Genomic DNA, 17,645 nt, shown 5'->3' on the forward strand with positions numbered 1-17,645 from the left:
CACGCTATGGCAGTGACCCTGCCCTATGTCGGGATTTATTAATCTGTGAACGCTGCACTTCAAACTCTTGGCTTACCAGTTCGCTTCTGATGGGGCCAAAGTGGCTTTCATCATGTCCCATCTCACTGGCAAAGCTTTGACATGGCTCAATCCCCTATGGGAGAAAGAGAACCCTCATGTCAAACCTTCAGTCCTTTCTAGAGGCCTTCCGGAAGGTCTTCAATGAGCCTGGCCATGCTTCCTCTGCAACATCTTCGCTACTCAGGCTGTGTCAGGGTAAAATAACTGTGGGCCAGTACACTGTTCACTTTCTAATTTTGTTGAGAGCTTTTATGGGCGAATCAAGGACAAGGTCATGATGTTGCTGGCCTTGCTGGATGATCTGGTGTCCTTGGCAACCCGGATAGACATCAAGTTTCAGAAGTGATACGAAAAGGTCATCTGCGAATGATCTGTGCGCCTAACTCCAACCTTCCAAAGGCTGGTCACACAGCAAACCTCAGCTTTTGCATCTCCCTTAGAGTCCATGCAGATTGACCAGGTGTAGACAGCTAAGCATTGTCAAGAGGCTCGACATGCAGAGGTAAAATACTTCCATTTTAGCAGCCCTGAACATTTTATTCGATCCTGCTCAGAGAGCCTAGGGTCAGTTGGAGAGGCTACCCTTGGCGAGACACTCCTCTCGATCACAGAATTGCTGACTCTGATAATGTCAGTCTCCTGCGGCAACATCCACTTCCTCGAGTCCTCCTACCTGGACTCCGGATCCGCAGGTAGTGTTATCTGTGAGGGACGAGGGAGAATCCATTTTGGTCTTATGAATTCAGGCCCCATAACTTATCCAGGGATCTCCCTCCACTCTTGGAATGTGGCGCCCACCCTTGGAAGAAGTACACAATCCCCCAAAAATGGAACCTTTGACAAATGAGCTAGGACCCCCTGAAGTCTTTTGTGCAAGTCTGCTTACTTCAAGGGAGAACTCTAGACTTTGGCATCGACATCTAGAGGTGGATTATGAAAGTAATGTGCATCTCAGGGTTAAGTCCAATGTATCACCAGAACCCTGGGAGCCCTCTGCACGGACCCCTGCATCTCATAATGCCCTAGCTGTCCCGGATGCCGAGCTATCGAGACTGGCTCTCCAGAACCATTTAACCGACCCAAGATTGGACTCTATATATCGGTCCAGCCCCAACGAGCCTGTTGAGACGTCGGTTGTCCCGTTTGGACTTCCCGCTAGGAAGTTATGACCCATCATAGATATTGAGAATTATCTCAGCCTGGAGATCAAGGGAGAATTCCATCCAACCCAGAGGGACGGTGGCAAATATGGGAGGGGGTGCGCAAAGGGTTAAAAGCTAGCTACACACTTTTAGCCCTGCCTTTGTTCTATCTTGGAAGCCACATCCCATTACGTGTGGAGACGGACCAGGAACTAAGTACCTGTGGACTCAAGAGCTTCCCTGGGGTCCACATGTTATAAAAAACGGTAATTTGACACCTACAGCTAACTGCTATTCCCAATCTGTACCCTACTCTTATCTGTACCTTTGACTGTAATATCTGTATATATTTGTAGTATCTAGTGCGCCTTTCGGTAATTAAAATATCAATTAATATTGGGCTGCTCTAATGAGGAACTGGTGGCAGCATACCATTCTGGTGTTATTGGGGGATCCTGGCAGCGATGGATCGGATGTTTATATATATATTCCCATCCTGGGACTCATGATTTATATATATATATACCGCCCTCACTTCAGAGTGCCCCAATAACCCATATGTGACATAGCAGCCTCTTCGGCGACTACTTATCCTAAGGGCAGTTCCCTAACCGACCTGAGGGTAAGGGGGCGCCAGAGAGCTGTGACTGTGTAAGCTCCGTCACAGATTGGTGACGGCGGGGTAATATCGGTATCCCCCCGATCCTCTCGTGTGTGCATGTGTGGTTTTACAAAATCCAACAAGCCATTGTGGAGCGTTATAAAATCCAGATTCAATGTCTACAGGATCAGTTTCCTTGGTGGATGGGTAACCTCTTTCTGAGACCATCCTGCTTGTTAACGAGCCCATGGTACTTCAGGTAGGAATGCTACACTCGAAGAAGATTCCTCTCTACATGCTGTCTGGTCTGTCTCACCCTCTGCTACTAGGTCGGTCATGGCTGCAGAGACACGAAACTGTCTTGGACTAAAGATTCGGAGAAGTACTTCACTGGGGACAGGAGTGCCACATGACTTGTCTACTTCCCATTCATCTTGCACAACCTCTGGCTTCTCCATACAACTTACCTGGCTTGCCTGCGCCCTATTAGGGGTACGCCAAGTTGTTTGACAAGAAGGAAGCTGAGACATTACCACCTCACAGGCGGTATGACTGTCCTATCATTCACCTTCCAGGCGCATCTTCTCCAGGAGGTCGAATCTACCGTTTTTCGCAGGCTGAGATTTGAGCCATGTCCGAATATGTTAAGGAGAATGTTGCTAGGAGATTTATCAGGAAATCTTTCTCCCCGGGTCGAGCAGGATTCTTCTTTGTAAAGAAGGACAGTTCACTTCACCACTATATCGACTATAGGGGACTCCGTCAGATGATAAAAAAAATTGTCTGCTCATCTCTGAGCTGTTCAATCGTCTTAAAGGTTCCAGAGTCTTCACGAAACTCGACCTTTGATGGGGGCATACAACTTGATCCAGATTCGCCAGGAAGATAAATGAAAAATGGCCTTTAATACCAGTGATGGCCACTATGAGTATCAGGCTATGCTGTTTCGACTAACACACCAGCAGTCTGTCAAGAACTGGTGAACAACATCTTCTGGAATCTTCTCTACACGTGTGCAATAGTGGACTTGGATAATATCTTGGCATTTTTCCCCAATCTGACTTCACACTGAAGAGATGTACACCGGGATTTGCAGAGGTTAGGTCTGTACACCAAACATGAAAAATGCACCTCTGAGCAGACTTCGCTTCCATTTCTTGGATAAATTATCTCTAAGACCGGTCTGAAGATGGATCCTGAGAAAGTGTCCACCATCCTGAAGTGGCCCCGTCCAGATGGTTTGAAAGCCATCCAGTGGTTCCTCGGATTCGCAAATTACTACCTCCAGTTCATTCCTCATTTCTCCTCCGGAACTGCTATCTCTTCCCCGACCCACAAAGGAAGAATTCTAAGATATTGACTCCAGAGGCCGAAAGTGCCTTTGTGTTATTAAAGCAGGCCTTTTCCTCTGCTCCTGTGTTGCATCGTTGTGACAATAATAAGTTCTTTTGGGTGAGGGATGCTGTTCTTACCCAGAAGTCCTCATGCGGCCGCATGGTGACCTGCGGTTTCTCTTCCAAAAGCTTCTCTGCTCCAGATTGCAATTACTCGATTAGCGATCAGGAATTGCTAGCGATAAAACTGGAGCTGGAGTAGTGGAGATTGTTGCTGGAAGGGACTTTGTATCCGGTGGTTATCTACACGGACCACAAGAATCTAGCCTACCTGCAGTCCGCCCAACGGTTTAATCGATGACAGGCCAAGTGGTCTCTGTTCACTTCCAGCAGGTGGATAAAAATGTCAAGGCAGATGCACCTTCCAGATCGTTTGTCTTCTGATCAGGAGGATGAGCCTCAAAACATTATTGAGCCCTGTAAAATAATTACGGTCGCTCCGTTGAATTTGTCTTGTTTGCCTTCCAGTAAGACTTACAGGGGTTGGACAAAATAATGGAAACAAGTAACGTTTTGGCATCATAATCTTCGAACATGTTATAAACATGCAAACCGTGACATATGGTAATGTTTTGTAGCTGATTATTTGTGTTATGTGATGTGTATGTAAATTAACTGTTTGTTTTGTAAGAACATTGATGAAAACCTGATACCAATGGCAGACCTCTCGGATTTTCAAAGAGGCCAAATTGTTGGTGCTCGTATGGCAGGTGCTAGTGTAACAGAAAGTGCCCGAATGCTTGGCGTGTCAAGAGGTACTATCTCCAAAGCAATAACTGCGTTTGAAAGAGAAGGAAAAACGTCCCCCGGCCGAAAGTCGAAGTTGACTGAGACCGTCTGAATCTAAAGCAAATTGTGCGAGAGGATCGCAAGACCACGGCTCCAAAAATCACTGCTGAGCTCAATGAACACCAACAGAACCCAGTTTCCACAAAGTGGTGCAAGAGAGTTAGCAGGGAGGCCACAGAGGAGAGTGTTGCAGTAGTCAAGGCGGGAGATGATTAGGGCATGTACAAGAGTTTTAGTAGATTGAGGGCTGAGCAAGGGACGGATTCTGGAAATATTTTTACGTTGGAGGCGACAGGAGCTGGCAAGAGTTTGGACGTGTGGTTTGAAGGACAGGGCAGAGTCGAGAGTTACTTCGAGGCAGATTTCAGGTGCGGGAGAGAGCGTGATGCCGTTTACCACAATAGATAGATTGGGTAGGGAAGATACGTGAGATGGAGGAAAGATAACGAGTTCGGTTTTGTCTACATTGAGTTTTAGGAAGTGAGAGGTGAAAAAGTAGATATGGCTGATAGACACTCTGGGATTCTGGACAGCAGAGAGGTGACATCTGGGCCAGAGAGGTAGATCTGAGTGTCATCTGCATACAGGTGGTACTGGAAGCCATGGGACTTTATGAGTTGTCCTAGGCCAAGAGTATAGATGGAAAAAAGTAGGGGTCCCAGGACAGAGCCTTGGGGGACTCCAACAGAGAGGGGGCGGGATGAGGAGGTAGTGTGGGAGTGGGAAATGCTGAATGTGCCGTCAGAAAGGTATGAGGAAATCCAGGACAGGGCAAGGTCTTTGATGCCAAGGGAAGAAGGAATCTGTAGTAGTAGGCAATGGTCAACTGTGTCAAAGGCAGAGGACAGGTCGAGAAGGAGGAGGATGGAGAACTGTCTGTTAGCTTTGGCTGTAAGTCATTAGTAATTTTGGTCAGGGCAGTTTCAGTGGAGTGGTGGGGGCTGGGGCGGAAGCCAGATTGTAGGATGTCAAGGAGGGAGTTAGATGAGAGGTGGGAGGAAAGTTGCGCATGGACATGCTGTTCAAGGAGTTTGGAAGCAAACGGGAGCAGTGATATGGGGCGATAGCTGGGCATAGCAGTTCGGTCAAAGTTTGATTTTTTGAGGATGGGTAGACAATATATTTTCTTTTCCCAAGGTCATCTACTATCTGTGTTTCCATGCTATAAATGGTATGGAGTAAGGGTTAACCCAACATTTAAACATTACTACCTATCCATACATAAACAATCCAAACACTTTAAACCTCATATCATAGAAAAATTGAACAGTGATCCCTCCAGAATCAATACATACCACCAAAAGAGAACAAAAAAGGAGCAAAGAGATCCAAAAATACAAATTTTATTTCAGTAAATAAAAAAGTATCATATTATATAATGCACATAAAAGATACAGAGCACATATAAAGAGGTAAATACCTCACCTGGATGGAGAAACAAGCATTATTGTGGATTAGAAAAATTGTATAAGGTAACAACATATAGGGAAAACACAGCATGAACTCATGTAATGCAGATCCCAATTATGCACCATGTAAGGGGATATAAAAACATTATTACTTCATAAGCAAAAAACTTTTGCTCATATATTTATCCCCCTAGTGCGTCAGATGGGAAAGAGTATAAATCCCATGAGGTATAAATAAACATCACAACATTCACAGTACATATAGTGTAAATATACCTGTCGTCATGCTGCCACCTTGTTGTAGACCTGTAACACACCCCGACGCGCGTTTCACCACCTCTGCAGTTTCATCAGGACCTCCTTATATTCCCTTACATGGTGCATAATTGGGATCTGCATTACATGAGTTCATGCTGTGTTTGACCTATATGTTGTGACCTTATACAATTTTTCTAATCCACAATAATGCTTGTTTGTCCATCCAGGTGAGGTATTTACCTCTTTATATGTGCTCTGAATCTTTTATGTGCATTATATAATATGATGCTTTTGTATTTACTGAAATAAAATTTGTATTTTTGGATCTTTTTGCTCTCTTTTGGTGCTATCCATACATAAGCGACAACTTGTGGTCTAGTGGTGGTCTGGCTTTTAGGACTCTCTGTGATCCCAAGAACTGGGCTCTGAATTGCCCCACCAGAAAGCCACGGATGTGTAACCTCCATTCATGCTATATGGGACTAAAGGCCCCGTCTCACATAGCAAAATCGTTAGCGAGATCGCTGAAGCATCACCGATTTTGTGACGCAACAGCGACCTCGCCAGCGATCTCGCTAAGTGTGACACGTAGCGGCGACCAGGCCCCTGCTGCGATGTCGCTGATCGTGTTCAAATGTCCTGGGCCATTTTTTGATCGCTTGTGTCCCGCAGGCCAGTGTGCATCGCTGTGTTTGACACCGACGAGCGACCTCGTTAGCGATTCAGAAATCATGGACGCAGGCGGAAGTCGTCAGAATCGCTGCTGTGTGACAAGGTCCCAACGACCGCCGAGGTCGTTATACGGATCGCTGGATCGTTGCTACGTCGTTGGGTAAATGTGCCTGTTTGACGACTTACTAGCAACGCACCAGCAATACTTACCAGGTCGTATCATTGTCGGTATCGCTGGTGTGTCGCTTAGTGTAACGGTACCCTAATACAAACAGTCAAAAGCTGTACCACTCAGGTCCAATGCTGCATTTCAAAGTCTTGTCCTTGACCGAAGCTCTTTGCTATCTGTTTGCCCATGCTACAGATGATATTGAGATATTTTGATATTATATTTTATGAGTGGAGATGTAAGTAAAGCTACTGCAAGTGCGTATGTCTCTCCTCTCTAGCTCAAGAAGAAAAATCAATGAACTCTTGCAGTGCTGTCTGCGGATGCTGACTTGCTGCATTTATACAAATTCTCTTGATCACGTGATTACCTTTAAACAGCCCCTAAGTAAAAGGGCAGGAAATAATTAAATTTACAATGGTCTCCGTGCTAAGGTAGCAGCTGGTTCTCAGCTGCTGTGATAAAATACACAACAACCTGTCAGCGGGAACCTCCGTTTTCCAACTAAGATCCCCCCGTATTATACTTAACATTTACCATGCCAGAGGGAATGTATATTTAATGCATCCCCTGTTTATAAATGGATACTTGAATAAAGGAAAAAAAAATATGTACACCCCATCTGACTGCTGATGCTTTTGTTTTAAGAGGTACCATATTTTTCCTTCTCCCCTGCGGGGAAAGTTACTTTTAAGTCAGTTAAAGTCCCCAGTCTTTCATCGTAGCTCTTTGCCAATTAGCACTGAACAACTTCTATCCATTTTCTTTAAGATGATCAGGAGCCTAATAATTCTGTGATAAAAGGGCAAAAGCCACCGAAAGCCAAAAGGGGAATTAATGAGCTCTTCCATTTATTTGTCTTCACAACAGCTGAACTGTTACAACTATTGACACTCATCAAAAGGTTCGGCTCTGAACCCTGTCCAGACTCTGCAGGCTCCATTGGACATCTTCAAATTTAGAGAAAGGCAAAGCAAGAGCTTCCCCTGTGTGATGCCAAAACTAACAAAAGACTGTGGATCAGGTAATGAAACTTCAGCTTTCTCCCCTTTGAGATTTATTTACTGGCAGCTGACAAGGGGCAAATTCAGATAGAATTGTGCAGTCAAAGCCTTGTCAAGCCTTTAGATGCACCCTTGTCTTGAATCACCTTCATGACTGGCATTTCGCTCAAAAGCCCTCGGCACTGGTCCTTAACAGCTTATGACATCACAAAGGACACTCCAGACAGATGCCTACATGGCATCCTGCAGCATTTTAAAAGAGAATTAGTGGTTTTAATTATGGTCGTAGTATGAAAGGGAACCATGCAAGCTCCACAGGAGACCTTTGATCGGGCTTTTTTTCTAGTACAATGCCACGGAACTGTGACTATGCCTAGTAAGGGGGCCTTTCTTGCCGAATGACTCACTAGTGATCTATGAATGCAGACAAGCTTCTAGCCCTCCCTCTTCATTAGCGAGCATTTCTATACAGGGGTCTATACAGTGCTTGGAGTCTACAAGCTATACAATTGGGAGAATAAGAATCCCTACAGATTCTGCCTTCTACTAAGGAAATGCTGAAGGACTCGGAGTGACTTTATTCATTAAAACAGGTTGCTATTAATTAACTATCATAATAAAATAAAGAACAATCATTTGCATTTTCTCTTGCACCGGGGTCTCTTTAGCAATACGTATAAAAGATGCCTGAAAACGACATTCATGTATAAAAGGAGGCTCAGAAGTCTACCCTTACACAGCGGCAGCAGGAGCTTGCTAATTATTAGGACTAGATCAACAGGAGTACAAATAGACGGAAGTATAAATATGAAAGTGGTTAAGGAAAAAAATAGATCCAGTTCACTTGGCAACAAGTAAAAAATATATATATTTTTGCTAGATGTAAATAAGATGATGGCAAAAATTACTTGATTTTTATTAGTGGACCATGAAAACGATAAAGCTGAGAAGTATGCAACCTCTATGTTTTCTTGATGTGTCAATGAAACTCCCCATGAATAAACATTTTATTATTCTTAATTATTATAGCGCCATTTATTCCATGACGCTTTACATGTGAATGTACATTTCTCATTTTATATTAAAATGAAAAAAAAAAAAAAAAAAAAAAAAGGTAAACTTTTATATGTACATTTTGGTAGCAATAGGGAACCAATATATTATGCACTTCTGAAAAAAAGGATAATATTGGTTTTCCTTAGAACAGAAATATAAACCTAAAAAATGAGTAAAAAAAATGTTTATGAATAAACAACCAAAAAAAACAATATGGAAAAGCATAAAAATCAACTGTACAATAATCATTATAGCTACAAAAAGAAGAATTCCAACTTTTTACCACCACTTTAGAGAAATGGAGGGGGGCGAGGGACAACTTAAAACCGGAAAAAAACAAAACCGAGACCTTTTCTCCTTTGTGAAGCCTTAGCTCTTCTAATAAAAAACAACAATGATTTCCAAGACCAGTATGCAGATCCTTCAAAGCAATTGAGAATAAAAAGGCGTTTTTTTTTTGGAGGTAGTTGAGTCAGTACTCAGACCTTACACCTTTTGATTGTCAGATAATGATATTGGAAACTTGTTTACACGCTTACAGTAGATCCGTCTGAACATTAAAAGTATAAACAAGACATTACCACACAAAGTTTTGTATTATATGCATATTCTTTTAAAAACTAATTTTGGTTGTAATCATAAATGGCTCTATCAAGTTTGGGGAGAAAATGATCTTTGAGGTCCATGTAGACAAATCGACAATCGGAAGGAAAGGGAGAGTTTTGAAGAATGTAAATATGCTGGCGATCTTCCAGTGAACGAGAAAAAAGCTCATTCCTCGGGTGATCTGACTTTTTATGTAAGCAGAACAATCATCCTCATTGGCAGTGCATCGCCTGGTGAAAAAAGTGGACGTTCTGCCAATAACATGATGCTGTATGGAGACAGGGCGATTATATCAGTGACTGCTCTGTCCCCGTCACTGCTCGTCAGCCTGTTATAACAGGCCGGTAGATTAGTGCCGATCGACTTGTATATAGCTGATTGGCGCTCATTAATAGCCCAAAATTGGCCCATTGGAATGGGCCTCTAGGCTATGTGATCATACAGGTTTACACATTTAATTCTGAGGTCGAAAGCTGTTGTTCTTAATTAGGGTTGGCTCTAGTTACCCACTTTCCCACTAAAAAATGCTGGCCTGGGTAATAAGAGAGTGTAGTTTTGGGATTGTGGCTTCACCATGATTGTGACAAAGCATTCTGTTGTGTAACCAATAACTTGTATCCCCCTGACCTCTATTGACTTTAGGGGACTGCACAAACAGCAAATGCCCAGAAGTTGGCTGTGAAGGCCTCTGCTGCAATCTCCAGCCTAGTACTGACTGCACGCTGTGATTATTCTCCCGTGCCGGCAATCATGTGACTGCAAGTTTACGACATGCGTAATCCTGGTCACATTCGAGCTAGATGAGCGTGGACTCAGTTATCACAAATGTATTGAGCAAAACTGGAAAAAGTCTAGTTGGAATGAGGCTGAGTGACTGCTGACTTGTAGATTTAGAACTGACATCACCTTCAAAGGGGTTGCCCAGTTTTGGAAAACCCCTACCCTCTGACTACAGTTTTTAAAAAAGAAATCGAAAAGAATAAAATCTGTATGTCAGAGACTAAAGTCTTGTTTGTCTTCATACTGGATGAAAATGTTGGTTTTGTTTAAGTTATTGTTGTAAAAAATTTGCAATAAAAATTATATAATAGAAAAAACAACTGGCTTTACTCACCTTCCCTGGGTCCAGTGCCGAGTCTCTGCCTCTCTGCCACTTCTCCCAGTGTCTGTTATTGTCTGCCGCGCTGACGTCATGTCAACAGCACTACAGCTAATAACTCTCAAATAGCTCTGACCAAGCTGACATCGGGAGAGACACAGCGCTGGATCACAGAAAGGTTTTTTTAAAAAAAATGAAAAAAAAAAAGCTGCAGCAGGTGAACAGGTGTTTTCCGAAACTGGTAATGAATGTATGAAATCTGGGGGTCTGGCTGCACCTATCTGGAGAATGGGGGAGCTCAGTGCCTCTATATGAATATTGGAGTGGTGGTCGCACATGATCACTTCCTTTTCAGACAGGAAACAAAACAGTGGCCCTACATCCTCTGTTCCACTCCACTCACACATGAGATTCCCAGTGATGAGCTCTTATATGTGGGAAATCCTGTGTATTGCAAAACAGGATAGGTCCTCCGGAGTAAGGGTCTCTCTTTGTTATCGCTGGCCAAAAACTCAGAATACTGAACAAAAAACCCCAGCTGCCGACTCACAGTTCCTTAGAGGGGTTCTTCGTTACTACTATAAAAGTTAAAATATTTGGGACCAGGACAGGGAAAATACACTGTATACACCTACCGGATTGGTGCTGCTCCTCAAAACTCAATACTGTGCCTCCTCCGGTCTCTGATTGTCTGCAGCAATCAAATGGCATCCTCTGCACTACACAGTGCCAAGTTCGGAGAAGCGGAGTCTGTCTGGTAAGGGAGTACATTTATTCTTTTTTTTACTTTCACCGCCTATTAACTTTCATAATAGCGGAGAACCCCTTTAATACCGCATACGTTTTTAAAATTAGACAATCCCTTCAAATTGGATTATTAGATTGTCAAAATGTTTGCGAAGCAGATAAAAAGTTATTAAGAAGGCTGTGCAAAATTAAAAAGGGTCTGTTTTTTTTAGGGAAATATGGCAAAACTGCAATACCAGACAAAGCCTAAGGACAAGAATGGAGCTGTTTCTGGAGAATAAAAAAAAAAAAGCAGATCCTTTATCTTTCCAGTATCATACAACTCCATTAATACAAAACGGTCATTATATCATCAGACAATGTACACCAAGAAGTCTCTACTGGCTCAGGGTTTCTTCCATCTACAAATCCCACTGTCTACACAGAGATGTGCTGAGGTCAAGTGGAGGTACTTCACCAAAACTGTTCACCAGTTTGGAAAAGTCCTGGAAAATGGATAGGACACTTCCTCCATTGGCCTTCTGAAAATCGCTGCCTCCAGTGTGTTTGAGCAGGAAGTTCTCCATTGAGTGTGGCAGACCCCAGTAACGCTACGAGGCGATGCTATGCCTTTCCTCTGCCGTCACTCTTCAGTCTGTGAAGTCGCAGGAGCTCTTCTTTGAAGTAGTCAACAGCTTGCCATATGGCACCTATTTGCCCGTCAGCCGTGGCCTTGCTGGCATAAGCAGAGAAGTGTTTGATGGCATCCTGCAGAAGAAGCTCCGGGTCGATATCTGCTCGATGTTGGTGCAGCATTCGTTCACATGCAATGGCATAGTTTTTGTGCCAGTTAGTGGGGTGATTTTCAAATTCATCAATTACCTTTTTGTACAGCTGAAAAATGAGACAAAGTGAGGTGGACAGGTGAGATTTCCACGTTCTTTATTCTTTGCCAGCATCCATTTGCAGGGGTTGCAGAAGTAGCAAAAGCAACAGTGCTTCACCCAGTGCAGACGCTGGTGCCATGACTATTTCCATTACTAACAGTACCGTGATATATACACACACAAAAAAGAACACAGCAGCACTGTGCATGAATCTAGGCCATGTGAAAACACAGAAAAACACTAAAAACATTCAATCTAGAATATACGTCTCAAAATTTTCCAAAAATATTTAAATGTTTTGCTGTGTTTTCACATGGCCTAGATTCATGCACATGTGCTGCTGTGTTCTGTTTTGTCTATATTATGCGGTTTTCGCAGCTTGCACGTGTTCACATTAGGAGGTGCTGATCTTTTTTTTTGCTTATTTAATTACTGGATGCTAGCTGCCTCCAGTCTGATCTTGCACCCCCTCCTATTGGCCTTGCAGGTGCCGTTATCAGCTCTACCTGCCCATAAACTGTAGGCTCGGCCCGGTAGTGACATGTTTGTCAAAAATTGTAGGCTGGTGGCCCAGAATTGGCTTATGTACGGTAGAGCAGGGACCTATCAGAGGGAGGTCACCTTGCCATGGTTGATGGGCATACATGAATAGGCCAATTTGTGCGCTAAGAACCTTCATTTTTCATCTATTACTGCAAGTTATAAAAAAATTTTGAAAACATTTTTTGGAAAATTTTGAGAAGTATAATCTAAATTGAATGTTTCTAATTTTTTTCTGTGTTTTCAGCCTAGGGTACCATAAGTTACAGGGGGGCACAATTGATGCATCAAAACTTCGAGAGGAGCAGCAGCAAACAATGACCCCGACTACAGATGTGGACAAATGACTAACCTCTGCAGGGATAGGTGGAGAGGGGATCATGTATCAAACAGCGATCAATGCTGATCTCCAGGGACTGGGGTGCGCATTATAAGCACCAAGAAAGCATAATAAAGGAATGAACATATTATATATGCCTTTTTTCTAGCTGTGCGGTACTTGTAGTAATTATTCTGGCCCTTAATGTCATCAAAATGCATATTTATATACAACATTATCAAACCAGTAATACCTTACCTGGTAAGAATAGAGGTACAGCTGATTTTTCACAGATGCGGACAAATGTGAAGACTCAGCAAGGTCAAATATAAAGAAAGCAGTTTTCACTCTAAAAAAAAAAAGCAAATAGATCGGTTAAAGAGGTATTCCCATCTCCAAGATCCTATCCCAATATGTAGTAGGTGTAATAATAATAATAATAATAACAATAACAACAAATAACTCCAATTAGAAATATAGTATAGTTCTTATGATTAGCTATGTCGCTTAACCCATGTGCAGAGCATTGAAATAGCTTAGGTATCCATGGTTACGGCCACTCACATAGTGAGTTAGTTTTTAGTGGTTGTAACCATGGATATCTAAAGCTATTGCAATGCCCTGCACATGAGATAAGTGACAGAGCTAATTAGAATAACTAAGCTACCTTTCTAATTGGAGGTATTTACTAATATTATTACACCTGCTACATATTGTGATAACATCTTGGAGATGGCAATGCCCCTTTAAATTCTTGTTTGTAGCTTAAAGGGAATGTGTCATAAGAAAATGACCTTTTGTTTAGAACATGTTTGTATGTTAAAAGGTTGTTTTTTTTTTTTGTTTTTTTTTTTAAGAAATATATTTAAGAAAAATCAGAAATCTTGAACATTTCCAACTGGCCACTAGGACTAATATGAGACCTGTTGGCACCTGGACATTAAGCCCTTAATGACCAGTGGTTTTTTCGTTTTTCGCTCCCCTTCTTCCCAGGTCTCTATGAGACCTCTGGTTGCTATGCCAATGCATCGCTGACCCTGATCACGTGAAGGGGGTTGGCGATGCGCGTATTACCGGCACGGTGGGCGGAAGCGCTTGTTAAATGCCGCTGTCAGCGTTTGACAAAGGCAATTAACTAGTTAACAGGTGCGGGTGGATCGCGATTCCACCTGCGCCTATTGCGGGCACATGTCAGCTGTTCAAAACAGCTGACATGTCCCAGATTTGATGAGGGCTCACCGCCGGAGCCCTCATCAAAGCGGGGGATCTGACCTTGGACGTACTATTGTGTCCAAGGTCAGAAAGGGGTTAAAGGCAAAAGACTGAATCAGATTGTACTTAGATGTATTGAGATACGTAATGACTCTGTGTGATGTATGCAATGACTCTGCTCTAATCTGGGCAAAGATCAATGTGAAGGAAGGGGGAACAGGTGAGCTGTGACATCACCTATTGTGAATGGTGAATTCTTTGTTATCAATTGTGTAATCCTGTCTGTGATGATAGTAAGACTGCTGAAAAGTCTTATGTGCAGAACAGGACGCGCAAATCAAATATAAGGCCTAGTTACCAGTGTTAAAAATATACAGTGCTTTGCGAAAGTATTTGCCCCCTGGAACTTTTCAACCTTTTCCCACATATCATGCTTCAAACATAAAGATACCAAATGTAAATTTTTGGTGAAGAATCAACAACAAGTGGGACACAATTGTGAAGTTGATCGAAATTTATTGATTATTTTAAATTTTTGTGGAAATTCAAAAACTGAAAAGTGGGGCGTGCAATATTATTCAGGCCCTTTAACTTAATACTTTGTTGCGCTACCTTTTTCTGCGATTACAGCTGCAAGTCGCTTGGGGTATGTCTATCAGTTTTGTACATCGAGAGACTTAAATTCTTTCCCATTCTTCCTTGGCAAACAGCTCGAGCTCAGTGAGGTTTGATGGAGATCGTTTGTGAACAGCAGTTTTCAGCTCTTTCCACAGATTCTCGATTAGATTCAGGTCTGGACTTTGACTTGGCCATTCTAACACCTGGATACATTTATTTGTTAACCATTCCATTGTAGGTTTTGCTTTATGTTTGGGATCATTGAATGGTCCTGTATTTGGCTCCACCCATCTTCCCATCAATTTTAACCATCTTCCCTGTCCTTGCTGAAGAAAAGCAGGCCCAAACCATGATGCTTCCACCACCACGTTTGACAGTGGGGATGGTGTGTTCAGGATGATGAGCTGTGTTGCCTTTACGCCAAACATATCATTTGGCATTGTTGCCAAAAAGTTTGATTTTGGTTTCATCTGACCAGAGCACCTTCTTCCACATGTTTGGTGTGTCTCCGAGGTGGCTTGTTGCAAACTTTAAGCAACACTTTTTATGGATATCTTTGAGAAATGGCTTTCTTCTTGCCACTCTTCCATAAAGGCCAGATTTGTGCAGTGTACGACTGATTGTTGTCCTATGGACAGACTGTCCCACCTCAGCTGTAGATCTCTGCAGTTCATCCAGAGTGATCATGGGCCTCTTGGCTGCATCTCTGATCAGTCTTCTCCTTGTTTGAGATGAAAGTTTAGAGGGACGGCCGGGTCTTGGTAGATTTGCAGTGGTATGATACTCCTTCCATTTCAATATGATCACTTGCATAGTGCTCCTTGGGATTTTTAAAGCTTTGGAAATCATTTTGTATCCAAATCTGGCTTTAGACTTCTCCACAACAGTATCACGGACCTGCCTGTTGTGTTCCTTGGTCTTCATGATGCTCTGAGCTTCAAACAGAACCCTGAGACTATCACAGAGCAGGTGCATTTATACAGAGACTTGATTACACACAGGTGGATTATATTTATCATCATTAGTCATTTAGAACAACATTGGATCATTCAGAGATCCACAATGAACTTCTGGAGTGAGTTTGCTGCACTGAAAGTAAAGGGGCCGAATAATATTGCACACCCCACATTTCAGTTTTTGAATTTTCACAAAAATTTAAAATAACCAATACATTTCGTTCAACTTCACAATTGTGTCCCACTTGTTGTTGATTCTTCACCAAAAATTTACATTTGGAATCTTTATGCTTGAAGCATGATATGTGGGAAAAGGTTGAAAAGTTCCAGGGGGCAGAATACTTTCGCAAGGCACTGTATATCACAAAGATATCACCAGTATACAATACATTGCCAGTAAAATCATTTATATGATTTTATTAATTCATTATAAATATAACAAGGTGAACTGCTAACCAAGCAGGGACAGAGAACCACATAATGACAAATGTAAAGTGCATGTAAGACCTATGTAAAGTGGAGCCAGTTGTGCAGATAAAAATGACAGGATATAGAGTTCCAAATTGCACTACATGCATGGCAGAGTAAAGTACTTACATGAGTATGTAGTTTGTTTATATGGCGCCCCCACTGCCCCAACGCACGTTTCGCTTCTTCGCCAGAGCAGTATTTGGCCATAGACTGCTTGCGTAATCATGGCCCTTGTGTTGCCTCAACTTCCCTACAAATACACAAATAAAACGTACCTTGCTTCCCACATCTCTTCATTTGCTACGGCTTCCCATGAGGAAACGTCAAACCTGTTAGGGAGGCATTTATGAATGTGTATATATAACTAATCATTAATATAGTCATCATAATATGACTATAACTAATCATTCAAGTTGCAATGCCTGTCGAGTGCACTCAAACACAATAAAAAAAAAAAGTTAAATATAACAAAACTGATTGCATTTCCAGCCTGCACATACTCTCCAAACTGCTCCGTCCAGTTGTACAGATTGTTGGTCAGATTAATCCATTTCTCAGCATTAAAAATTTTACTTTTTGAGACCAGATTCTCGCAACATCCCCATGGCCACAGTGAATGCGTTTTCTTCCATGTCGGATCTCCTTCATTCAGTCCTATGCATACAAAAATTTCCCTACTGGAGGCAAAATAATAAAAAAAAAAAAAAAAAAAAGCAAAACATGAAAACAAACATTTAAAGACTTTATAAAAAGGAATCAGTCACAAAGGCATTGCAGAACACCTTTTCAGGGAGCATAAATGTATACTTTAATGGTGGCTTCTGTATCCATTAATTACACAGCAGAGCACAGCGAGAAAAAGGTCGACTTTTTGTAAAAGTGTAGAAAAGCGTTGAATGCTTGCGCTTTTTTAGACTTGTCAACCCCCCCGCCCTCGAATATCTACAAAACATTGAGAAACACGAAAATAGCTTAGTTACTCACCGATAACGGTGTTTCTCAGAACCCATGACAGCACCACGGAGAGAGGGGATCCGCCCTTCAGGGACAGGAACCTACAGATAAAAAGGGCGGTACCTCTCCTCCGCCTTCAGTTGGTTACAGAGCATCAGAGGGTCTCCAGGTTAGTTAGACAACAGAAATATATGCATAACATTATAATATTGCTTATTATCAGAAGCACCGTGTCTAAACGGAAACACTCTACTAACAGTAAAACGTGCCCACCACACTCGTGAAGGGGAGGGGAATAAGCGGGTGCTGTCATGGGTTCTGAGAAACACCGTTATCGGTGAGTAACTAAGCTATTCTCCCTCACCCATGACAGCACCACGGAGAGAATTACAGAGATTGGTAGCTTAGGGAGGGACCACCGCCTGAAGGACCCTACTCCCGAAGGTCAGGTCAGACGTAGAGGCTAGATCTAATCTATAGTGCCTAAGAAAGGTCGAAGGTGATGACCAGGTGGCCGCCTTACAGATTTTTTCTATTGATACCTCAGATCTTTCAGCCCATGAGGTCACCATCACTCCTGTGGAATGGGCTCTCAACCCTTCCGGAATGGTATTTTCACTGGATGAATATGCCAGGGCAATCGCATCCCTTATGCACCTTTCCAGGGTACTCTTAGATGCTT

The 17,645-nt window shown here is 42.5% G+C and overlaps 1 protein-coding gene across 8 annotated transcripts in view; it reads right to left on the reverse strand.

Annotated features, from left to right (window-relative positions):
* Nucleotides 1–8,512: 8,512 nt before the first annotated feature.
* The window catches only part of TMEM260 (transmembrane protein 260), a 128,078-nt gene continuing 118,945 nt past the window's right edge, over nucleotides 8,513–17,645 (reverse strand). For 7 of the 8 annotated variants that reach the window (XM_073585941.1, XM_073585918.1, XM_073585929.1 and 4 more), the window contains 4 exons: nucleotides 16,510–16,686; nucleotides 16,285–16,338; nucleotides 13,011–13,101; nucleotides 8,513–11,900 (listed from right to left, as the gene is read on the reverse strand). In XM_073585941.1, the coding sequence (XP_073442042.1) occupies nucleotides 11,631–11,900; nucleotides 13,011–13,101; nucleotides 16,285–16,338; nucleotides 16,510–16,686 (592 nt within the window). In that variant the 3' untranslated portion in view covers nucleotides 8,513–11,630. The remainder of the gene's footprint in view (nucleotides 11,901–13,010; nucleotides 13,102–16,284; nucleotides 16,339–16,509; nucleotides 16,687–17,645) is intronic. The other variant, XM_073585950.1, reaches the window with a different exon arrangement.

The sequence above is a fragment of the Dendrobates tinctorius genome, unplaced genomic scaffold (assembly GCF_039654945.1).
Source record: "Dendrobates tinctorius isolate UK_male_01 unplaced genomic scaffold, ASM3965494v1 ptg000010l, whole genome shotgun sequence".
In the NCBI taxonomy this organism is placed as follows: domain Eukaryota; kingdom Metazoa; phylum Chordata; class Amphibia; order Anura; family Dendrobatidae; genus Dendrobates; species Dendrobates tinctorius.